At 33.9% G+C, this 11887-nt stretch overlaps 1 protein-coding gene across 1 annotated transcript in view; it reads right to left on the reverse strand.

Annotated features, from left to right (window-relative positions):
- The window catches only part of LOC135218184 (protein fem-1 homolog C-like), a 29519-nt gene extending 17882 nt beyond the window's left edge, over positions 1-11637 (reverse strand). Inside the window, exons 1-3 of the mRNA XM_064254335.1 lie at positions 11599-11637; positions 6589-6736; positions 6280-6432 (exon numbers count right to left, since the gene is read on the reverse strand). Coding sequence (XP_064110405.1) covers positions 6280-6432; positions 6589-6736; positions 11599-11637 — 340 coding nt within the window. The remainder of the gene's footprint in view (positions 1-6279; positions 6433-6588; positions 6737-11598) is intronic.
- Positions 11638-11887: the final 250 nt, after the last annotated feature.

Here is an 11887-nt window from a genome sequence, read left to right on the forward strand (position 1 = left end):
TTTTAAGGTTTTCACTTTTATTGAACTCTTATTATTCTTCTTTCTAGCTTTCTTTAGTTTTAGGCTAGTGTATTTCATTTTGGGCCCGCTCTATTAGAGCTGTTTATTTGCTAATTACAGTGTTTTCTATTTATATTACTGGTTTAGAGTTTAGCTTTTTAGTTTTAGGGAAATCTTGTGTTGAAGACATGTTAATCTGTCTTCTGGGCATATAATTGCCATATAGCTCTCTGGATACTGGTTCATTTGTACTTGCACAAGGTTGATTTAGTATTAAGTTTTTGTTTTTATAATAATATTGTTAGTTTTCTTGGTGTTTGTTTACCACATCCCATTTATTGTGTTGCTTACTACTGCCTACGATCCCTAAATAACATCTTTAAAAGATTCTGCAGAACGGCCTCCTAGGGGTTTAATCTATAGTTATTCCAATATTGCCGTGAATTGTAATTCGATAAAAAGTTTTCTTTTGAAGAATCACAAGAGGTCTAATTGCCGATTCGCTTGACGAATAAAGAACCTGTGGCCCGTGCATGTGGCATCGTTGCTTGCACCCTCCGGAGCACCCTCTTCTGACCAAGTAGCTCAACGGGCCATAGTACTAAAGTAAAATACAGACTGTAGTTCAAAATCAAGCTCTTTCTATTCTGTTCACGCATCGTCAGGTCACAAATAAGACATATCAGAAGTATAGTGAAAAAAGTAAACAAAAGGCACAAGAACTACCAGATTGTTAAATGTCAAAGATAGTAAGAGAAGGGATAATCCGGGATAATCCGGTCACAAATTAAAACTGCTACCTCATTAAGAACTGTGAAAACAAGGGTATCCACAGAAAAATATGTAAACAAAAAATTTTAAACTAGAATAAGTTCTTTGCTTATACTTATCAAACAAACTTTTTCCAGTTATAAAAGCATAGAGCTATAAAAAGCCTAGGGATTAATTTTTAAATGCTACGAGTATATGACTTAATAAGACAAGTATCGATAACATTCCTTTTAACAGCTGCGTCCGTTGGCGACCAGGTTATCCCGGATTATCACTTTCCTTACACTCCAGTGACAATGACCCATCTTGTGGATCTCGTTCCTTTTGTTTTTCATGTCAACCATCCTTGTAAGCTGTTTCATTTGTGTCATGAAAATGCCTTAATAAACGTGTAATTGTGTGGTACTGAACTTCTGCTTCTTATCTTCTTGTACATATAGCTTATCATAAAATCAGTGACATATTGTGGTTTTCGTTTTACCACTGTCTACCCATGCCCCCCTCCCCCTACTAGAGATTCCCACAGCCTATATGTATATCTAGACTATGGAGATTCCTGTGCCCAGGTGCGGCGCAATTTGGGGTCATTTGTAAAGAATCCGTTGCCGTTTGACGCTAATCTTCTGGTAAGTATTTGTTCAATTTTCACTTTTATGTTAAGATGATCCCACTGGGCATTGAGTCATTAAAGGTCTCAGACCATAAAACTATTCAGTAAGATGGATAAAAAGAAAACCCGTTTCATCTTAAGTATGATTGTGTGGATTCATTTAACAAAATGAAGATAATCAACTTCTCAATATCCATTGGACATAAATTTATTAGTTTCATAAATTTTCTGTTCGTATTTTTACACTTGTTTCTTTCCTTTTAACATATTAGAATAAGTTTATTTAGAGTTTTTCATCCTAAAACACAGAAAATGTAGCAAAAAACTAATCACACCTTTAGGAACATCAACTTCAGACAATGGAAATTGATCCAGTAATTTCTGCTTCTGATGAAAACTTTCGAATATCATTTATATGCATCCTGCATGCAGTCTTTTATTTTCAATATTATTTTATTATTAGTTATGATTTTATTACTTTTATTTATTTTTCTGTATTATTATTTTTTTATTTATTATTTTTATTTTAATTTTATTTAATTTATTTTATTTTAATTTTTAATTTTATTATTTTTATTTTTATTATTAACTCATTATTTTCATTTTTATTCTTTCAGTTATAAAAGCATTGAGTTCATGAACAGCATAAGGCTTAATTTTAATACTACGAGTATTCGACTTAATTAAAGAAATATAATACTGCTGACTGAACCAGAAGGAAACTGACACTGAAATGATTTAACCATACTATACAATAACCCGCCATGTTCTGATTATACACGCAATGAACATGTTTTCCTATATTGCAACAAAATAAGTTATGAAGCCAATTTTGCCCAAACTTACCCCATACATTATACCCATTCGGTGCATGCTGCGTTGCTCCGTATGGATAAAAAGCAAATTTGCAGCTTATGACATAACTTTGTTAGTAACTAGCAACGTTTCTAGTAGCTTATGCGTCGATTATAGCAGAGAGGGTGAACCGCTTGTTGTATACTAGAAAAAAAATATCACGCACTCTATAGAAGATATTGGTGCTTATGATAAAAAACTTAATTCGTCAGTGTCTATTGATATATTATGAATTGTTATACATTTAATCACATGCATGAAAGACGCAGTATTTCATAGTATAAAAACTGGTAATTGATTGCAGTGTAGATTTATATCATTATGGTTTTCATACTTCCTTTGCCCTAATGTTCTTGAACTGAAATACCGAGAGTTGGGAAGATTTAGAAAAGATGTAAGTTTTAATATGGCGCCTCAAGTATTGAGTATTATCATGATAATTTGCTGAGGTTAGAAAAAAAAAGTTATGGATAATAGTTATGGATAATAGCGCTATGTCTTGGTGGTGGACAAATATTAAGAGCTTTTACCTTTTTGCGTTTTACCATAACTCTGTCTTCTCTTTAGTATTTATTCATCGTTCTTATACTAATTCATCCTGCTCATCTGACGAGTGTGACATGTTATAAAATAAATAAATAAATCAGGTACAGAATTCTTCAAAAAGACTGGATGCAGGATGCACTTAAATGAGTTGATGTTCCTGAAGGTGTGATTAGTTTTTTGCTAAATTTTCTGTGTTTTAGAATAAAAAACTCTAAATAAGTTTATTGTAATAAATTAAAAGGGAAGAAACGAGTGTAAAAACGTGTAAAGAAACTTTATGAAACTAATAAATTTATGTCGAATGGATATCGAGAAGTTGTTTGTTTTCATTTTGTTAAATGAATCCACACAATCATGCTTAGGAGGAAACGGGTTTTGTGTTTATGCCTCTTTCTGGATAGTTTTATGCCCTCTGACCTTTAATGACTCAAGGCCCTGTGGGATCATCTTCGCATAAAAGTGAAAATTGAAAAAATGCTTACCAGAAGATTAGCGTCCAAATGGGAACGGATTCTTTAACAAATGACCGCAAATTGCGCCGCACCTGGGCACAGGGATCACTTCAGTCTAGATATACCTATAGGCTGTGGGAGTCTCTACTGGGGGGGAATGGGGCTGGGTACGGTGTAGGAATCTCTAGTGGGGGCGGGGGCCTTGGATAAAACTTAAACAACCCCTCGTACAGAAAATGTCTACTTTCGGCGTCGCATCCTTATAAACCTTGACCTGGATCCTGTTTCAAACGAACTATAAATGATTAGACTAAAACACAATCGAGAGTACAGGGTTCTTTATACTGCCTGATTGATTGATAACTTATAATGAAAGTATATATCGTGTTAGGGATGACAATAACTGTTCATACTGCATTGACATTAGACCGATACTGCAAATCCTAATAAATTAGTAAAATAATAAAAACATAGCCCAATACTGTTATGGCAGCTCCCCCGCAGTGCAACGTTGTGACAAAACATGTCATAACAACAAAAATGAGCAGGATGGAAGCGTATAAAAGGGTATATATATATATATATAATATATATATATATATATATATATATATATATATATATATATATATATATATACATATATATATACTTAATATGATAAATAATAAATATTATCTTCGAAAAACATATAAAAAGTGTAGTGTAAGTTATTGAACAATATTTTCTCTCTATTCATTGAGAACAGGGGCCAAAAATTGCTAATACAATTTTGAGAACTATATTCTTTGCCATTTTAATATGCAAGAGACAGAGAGAGAGAGAGAGAGAGTGGATATGCACTTAAACTTGGTTGGCCTGCAACTTGCTCATAAAAACAAACTTTGGCAACTTGAAGGGGATTAAAAAAAAATTCCTCTAAATTAATGCTATAAACTTTATTAGCTCTTTACCTTCATGGTACCTTTTATAAAGCATAGAAAACTTTCAAAGAAAAGAGGAGGAAGTAAACTTTTTTTGCTTTAAAACCTTCCAACTTTAAGAACGCTATTGAAAAAATATATAAAAACTAGAAATTATTCTTTCAAAGCTTCAGTTAAAAATTAATAGGTGATAAAATGTTAATAGCTATTTTTTGGAAAAGTAAGAAATATAATTGAAAACCAGAAAAAAATCCATATGCCAAATAAAAAGAACTGTTAAAGCTTTAGTGTAAAAAGTCAGAAAATATTCTGCTCATCACTAAATTTCCAAACACATACACACACACACACACACTATACATTAAAATGTAATCATCCGTATATTGAACCAAACATATTTGATATTTAAATCTTAAGTAAACGTTTTTCATATTTAGCAGTTTTGTAGTATTTATGTTAAATATTTGATTTATATTTCATTTCCACGATATTTGTTCCTTAAAAAAAACTATTACAGATGATTTTATTGATTCCATGTACTTGCAAAATAAAATATTCTTTAATATATTTATCTTTTATTTATTCTTGCATTTTGTTGCGTTTAAAAATTGTAATGATTTGATTTTTAAGGTGAGGATATTATTTTAAGTTTGTTTTTTTAAATAAAGCACTTTATTTAATCACCTTTAAACGTTACCTGATTAAACTGCGTAGTATTCTTCATTGATTGCAAAAACGTTCATAGTCTAGTTGTTAGTAGATAGGATTATTCCAAAAATCTCTGATAGGAAAATCCGAAACCTTTCAAAATTTTCAAAATAATCGACACCTTTTTCGTATCTTAGCTTTATCCGTCACTCGTTTCACTTCAGACGAAAGAAGCTTCCCCTTTTGTTCTTCTAAGGAACAGTCTTTTGATCCGAACTTTTGCAGCGTTTATTATAGTTCAATTTATTCCTTTTTTATTGATACTGGAAACAGCTTTCATAATTGTTTCCGTTTAACTTGTGTAACATAGGAAGTACTCGGTTGCAACTGAGTATGTGCAAAGTTTCAAAATATGTCAATTATTATTATTATCATTATTATTATTATTTTATTTTATTTTTTTTTGCTCTATCATAGTCCTCCTATTCGACTGGGAGGTATTTATAGTGTGGGGTTCCGGGTTGCATCCTGCCTCATTAGGAGTCCATCACTTTTCTTACTATGGTGCCGTTTTCTTTCTAGATCACACTCTTCTGCATGAGTCCTGGAGCTACTTAAGCCTCTAGTTTTTTCTAGATTCATTTTCAGGGATCTTGGGATCGTGCCTAGTGCTCCTATGATTATGGGTACGATTTCCACTGGCATATCCCATATCCTTCTTATTTCTATTTTCAGATCTTGATACTTATCCATTTTTTCCCTCTCTTTCTCTTCAACTCTGGTGTCCCATGGTATTGCGACATCAATGAGTGATACTTTCTTCTTGACTTTGTCAATCAACGTCACGTCTGGTCAGTTTGCACGTATCACCCTATCCGTTCTGATACCATAGTCCCAGAGGATCTTTGCCTGATCGTTTTCTATCACTCCCTCAGGTTGGTGCTCGTACCACTTATTACTGCAAGGTAGCTGATGTTTCTTGCACAGGCTCCAGTGGAGGGCTTTTGCCACTGAATCATGCCTCTTTTTGTACTGGTTCTGTGCAAGTGCCGGACATTCGCTTGCTATTATTATTATTATTATTATATTATTATTATTATTTTGACCGGTTATTCCGATGAAATTTCCTACCACAAGCATCATATATTTACAGCAACAAAAACCAAGGAAATAGTTTAAATAAACTTCTTCATCCAAATAGGCAGTTGACGAAGTTTTATAATGGTCTAATGGTGGTAAACAATATAAAGAGAAGGTAATGACACTAGGCAATCACCCTGTTATGTTTCCAGTAAGTGCAATGCTATTTCAAGAACAACTATATAGCCAGTAGGTTACCATTAAAATCTGGTTCAACTACTCTATTTCAAAGAGAAGCTGTCATGAGAATGTCCAGTTTGTCTATTGTTTCATACTGGGATTTTGAAGTGTGTGTGTGAATCTAAGGTGTTGTCGGTGAGAGATCCCTAATTACTAAGTGTTCTGATTCTACTTCCATAGCGTTCAGAACTGTGTACTGCAACTACCAATAAACCTGAAAGGAGATAGTCAACCACCCAGTAATGGCCATTGGAAGCAGCGCACCATAAAGGACTAACTCCAGACATGAGATGTCCTTCAGCTGAAACTGCAAAGAACAACAATCTAATGGTATATGGCAAATGAACTTCTCTTTTTTACCAATGTCAAAGAGCTCTTAAATGGAAAATTATTCAAGATTTCAGTCATCATCCAAATACAGAGTAAGTCATGGAGACCTGTCTCGATATTTCAAGTGACTTACCTGAGCCCTGTTCTTCGACGTCTGCTTCTCTGTATTCAACGAGGATCCTGACGCAGTTCGTGTGTCCAAGAAGAGCTGCCGTGCACAGTATCGAATCCCGTCCCTCCTCGGCCCTCTCAACGCAGTACGTAACGCCCGATGGAAAAGTCTGAAAATGCACAATACAAGAATGAGATAACTAACAACATTAGCAACAACACAGGAGAGCCTTTGGATATGCAGCTCCTAGATTATATAACAAGTTCCCTCCTGAGCTGAGGCAGATTGAGGATTTGAAGTCTTTCTAACAGAAACTTGAAGCATTTTTGTTTAATCGATGCTATGATATGGAATATCAAACAGTGAATGTGGAATATACCACCACCAAATAATAATAATAATAATCATAGAGGACTGCGTCAACATCGAGAACAGGGCACTGGGGCAATATCTGAAAACCATTGAAGACGAGTGGCTCAAGAGTGCATGGGGAGAAGAACTGATAAAAGTAGACCAAGACCCGAAATATACAGAGAAAGGAGAATGACAAGCAGAACAGAGGAATGGCACAACAAACTAATGCACGGATAATACATGAGACAGACTAAAGAACTAGCCAGCGATGACACGTGGCAATGGCTACTGAGGGGAGAGCTCAAGAAGGAAACTGAAAGAATTATAATAGCGGCACAAGATCAGGCCCTAAGAACCAGATATGTTCAAAGAACGATATCTGGAAATAACATCTCTCCCATATGTAGTAAGCGCAATACGAAAAATGAAACCATAAACCACATAGCAAGCGAATGTCCGGCACTTGCACAGAACCAGTATAAAAAGAGGCATGATTCAGTAGCAAAAGCCTTCCACTGGAACCTGTGTAAGAAACACCAGCTACCTTGCAGTAATAAGTGGTACGAGCACCAACCTGAAGGAGTGATATAAAACGATCAGGCAAAGATCATCTGGGACTGTGGTATCAGAACATATAGTGTGATACGTGCAAATAGACCAGACGTGATGTTGATTGACAAAATCAAGAAGAAAGTATCACTCATTGATGTCACAATACCATGGGACACCAGAGTTGAAGAGAAAGAGAGGGAAAAAAACGGATAAGTATTAAGACCTGAATATAGAAATAAGAAGAATATAGGATATGGCAGTGGAAATTGTAACCCATAATACTAGGAACACTTGGCACGATCCCAAGAGGCTGAAGTAGCTCCAGGACTCATGCAGAAGTGTGATCCTAGAAACGGCGCATATAGTCATAAAAGTGATGGACTCCTAATGAGGCAGGATGCAACCCGGAACCCCACACTATAAATACCACCCAGACGAATTGGAGGACTGATAGACAACACCCCCATAAAAAATAAATAACTATAATAATAATAATAATAATAATAATAATAATAATAATAATAATAATAATAATAATAATAATAATAATAATAATTCGTCACAAGAGGGCTGATATCCTCTTTTAAGATATCCTCTCATTGGTAGTGAATATATACATCGCTACTCGGTAATTATATGCACAAGACTATTCTCGTGAAGCTCTATGTTCATAGCCAAGATTTTTTCCAGTTGTAATTAACCGAGTGATTTCCTTAGACCCATAATTATGAAGAGATGCACACTTATTTAAACTATTTCAATGCGTGCACCAACTGCCAAGTACATATACATTTTGTGATCATTCTAAACAATACCTATAAAAGAAAGTGAAGGTAAAATGGGTAAAATGGATGGCTAGCTGGTGGACATGGGAGCAATATTTAAAACAACTTCTGTCAAACACTGAGTAAACATTCATTGCACTGACTGTTCCTTCCTCATAGAACACTTAAAGGTTTTTATGGAATATTCCTCCTTTTTTAAAAACTGTAGTTTCAAGTGAATCTGATGACATTGCTCCAATCCTTGATTCAGTAAATAGACATCCGTCTCAGCTCTGATTATTTTCATGAAACATGTCAACTTAATCCAGGGAACATGAGCTTTGTTTAAAATACTTATTCAGTATCGCTTCAATAGGATGCACTGTTAATAAATGTCAAGGGAAAGTTAGTGTTAATTCGTGTTGGGCTCATTACCGTGTCATCACAAGTGAATCATCTTCATTACATCAAACAGACGAATATGTGCCAGGTCATACCGTCAATGGGCAAAGAAATTTCCGTGTGTGACTAGAAATTGAGCGAATAACAGAAGTGAAATAAATCCTAATTAACAAAAGCTGTTATAAATTTGTCAAAATCAGAGATAGAAACTGCACAGAATGTGTGAGGTGTTTGACCAATTGCTGATAGGTTAGAAAATAATTTATATAAAAACAAGATACTGAACGTATGTGGTGTTTGACCAATTGTTGTTAGGTTAGAAAAATTTTATTTAAGATAAGAAAAACTTATAGACAATTTTTAAACGTAGCAGATATAGAAAGTGGGTTGTATGTCGCAACCGGCTTTAGTTTGATGTGGTTGTCTCGAAAGTGGTGATGTTCGAATTCAAAACGAGGAAAAATTTAATAAGATGAAGATGAATAAAAAAAACCGAAGCTTTGAACAAACAATATAGAAAATTAGAGGAAACATTCTACGCGGACAAGTTAGCATTAAAAAGGCGATAAATGAAATCTTATCTTTAAATCAGCTACAGCAAAGACTGCTAAACTAAGAACTAATTATTTCCTCGATTCTGAGGAGTCAGAAAAAAAAGATGAGAAGCTGCTAAAAAGTAAGATCATGAATAAAAAGCCAAATAAGTAATCACAGCGGATAGTTAAAAGAAGGAAAACGATTATCAGACCGTGATAGTAAAATTATACCAGGCGATGAGGAAGAGATGTTATTAACTTACCTTTAAAAAGGATTCACGACCAAGAAACTAATAAAATATGATAGGAATAAACCAAGGGAATGAAACATTAAAATTAAACTTCCAACAAGGAAAAGAAATGGGAAGGAGAAACTTATTGTGAACAGTGACTTACTGTCTATGACAAACCAGATAATTTCAATACAAATTTCTCAAATTCTAAAGATGAAGACCAAATCAGGAAATATGTGCAAATGAACTCTCTTAGCTAAAGTGTTGAAAACATCAGGGATTGTAAGACCATCAATCAAAACAGACAAATCTAATATTTTGTCAAGTTAAAGACAAAGCTGCAGGAATAAACATATTCTCCCACATTAGAGAATGCTCGTCAAGCAGAAACGTCTCATGAACTAACAGTTTAAATGGAACAGACTTTGAAGTACGAGCAAAATCTGACAAATAACATACCACAACTTAATGCAATACCAGACTTACTTTAATCAGCGAAATGAAACATGGATTTGAATAAAAACTTGCTGCCGAGGTAGAGTTGGGGTTATGTATGAAACAGTTAAAATAGGATGAAAAAAGTAAAATAAGAATAACGGTGCTATTATTTTAATTCATTCAATGATGAAATGACACAAAGCAAACTCATACAAAGACGTTGAATGTAAAATTACGTGAACAGACCAACGCTGAGACCTGGTCATAACTGGAATAAGTCATAAGTGAAAGTAAAAGGACTCCAGAAAAAAACAGAAATTAAGTGATTGTGACCCATTCAAATATACATGAGAGGATATGGTGAATTTATTTGGAAAAAAGGATATGCTCAACGAAACACAACATGGAAATTGATGGAGAAATCGGAGTTTCAGTACTTAATCAAAATCAGCCAGATGTTATGAAACAACTAAGTAACAAAACTAAAGTGTTGACTTATGATAATTCGCCTCCTGTAATATACGAATAAAAAGTGACTAAAGTGAAAGACTGTTTTGATCAAGACAGTTTATGAAATAAAATACTGACTATAATGAAAATGAGACCTTGACCTAAGAGATAAAAACCTTTCAGCAAAAATGCATGTAAATAAAAGATAGATATAAATGCCTGCTACAATATTAAAGAAATACTTAGACTAGTACAAGATTGTGTTGTGCATGGTCGAAATCTTTGCTAAAAAAATATAGGTTTTTATTAATAAAGTGGCCAGACTAGAAAAGAACCCTTCTCTCTACATAAGGTAACTCGTATTATCCAAGTAGGCAAGTAAGCTCAAATGGTAACCTCTTTAACGGGATGTCGAGTACGATATATGGGATTTGACTTAGATCGCGAAAATATCCTATCCAAAGTTTACTATATTTACATAAAATCACTTACAAAAAAATATATATACATTAACAGAGCCACGGTTCAGAAAAGTCTTAGGAGAAAGAACCTCTCAATAAAATCTACCAGACTCTTCAACAATTCGCCCCAAGAATTATAGAGACGTAAAGAAAGCTAGAAATAGAAAACCTATATCTTCGAAGCTATTAAAAAAATATGATCTGTCACTGATAAAAAAATAGCTGGAAAAAATGTTGGCTTCCTTGAATCAGCAATTTTATTGATTGAATAATAAAGGATGATTCTTTTATATTTATTCCTGAACTTTGTAAATTTATCTCAGCTAAAAATTTACTTCATAGAAAATTAAATTAAAACACCATCAAATAACATATGAACACTTTAAAGCGTGAAAATACTAATCATTTTATGGAATTAATTCATCACCAGACCTACATGAAACGCAAACCTCGATAATTAAGATATAATAATGAACAACAACAATTTGATGGACCATACAAAGTATATATTCCCTTGGAATGATGTTTTGTTACAACTGAATTGAAATGACTGAAAACCCAAATCAGCAAGCCTAATCTTATCCATTATTGAAATGGAGATGTGAATACATGTGAAAACTTCACTGTTGTAAGTTGAAGCTGAAACTCTTGTTCATTACCAACAACAATAATAATAATACCGTGTTTCCTACTACGGGACGTCTTAGAAATTGAACTCAGATCCATGATTAGAATTCACTACCTTATAGCCATGATAATCTAGATTTTGTAGACAATTCTTTACAGCATATTTACCATCACAAACACGAGCATAAATACCAAAAAGTATAGTTTTGCTTACCCTTGTGACGCATACAAAAGAACCGTCGATTTTGTCCATCTTGGCGAATTTAATGAGATAGAATTTCAACAGTTATATAAGGACTTTTGTATCACTACACTTCAAGAAAACTTGTAACTGATTATTTTTACCCAGATTGGGTCTATTTATACCAGCTGGGCATAGGGAGAGGCGGGGTCAACTTGAAATGTCCTTAATCCCCAGACCAATTGTGACGCGGCCATGCCAAATCTCATTTCACTCATCCTTACAATGCTCCTTCGGTATAGTAAATAGATTCCTTTCTGGG

This window comes from Macrobrachium nipponense, chromosome 9, assembly GCF_015104395.2.
Source record: "Macrobrachium nipponense isolate FS-2020 chromosome 9, ASM1510439v2, whole genome shotgun sequence".
Taxonomy (NCBI): domain Eukaryota; kingdom Metazoa; phylum Arthropoda; class Malacostraca; order Decapoda; family Palaemonidae; genus Macrobrachium; species Macrobrachium nipponense.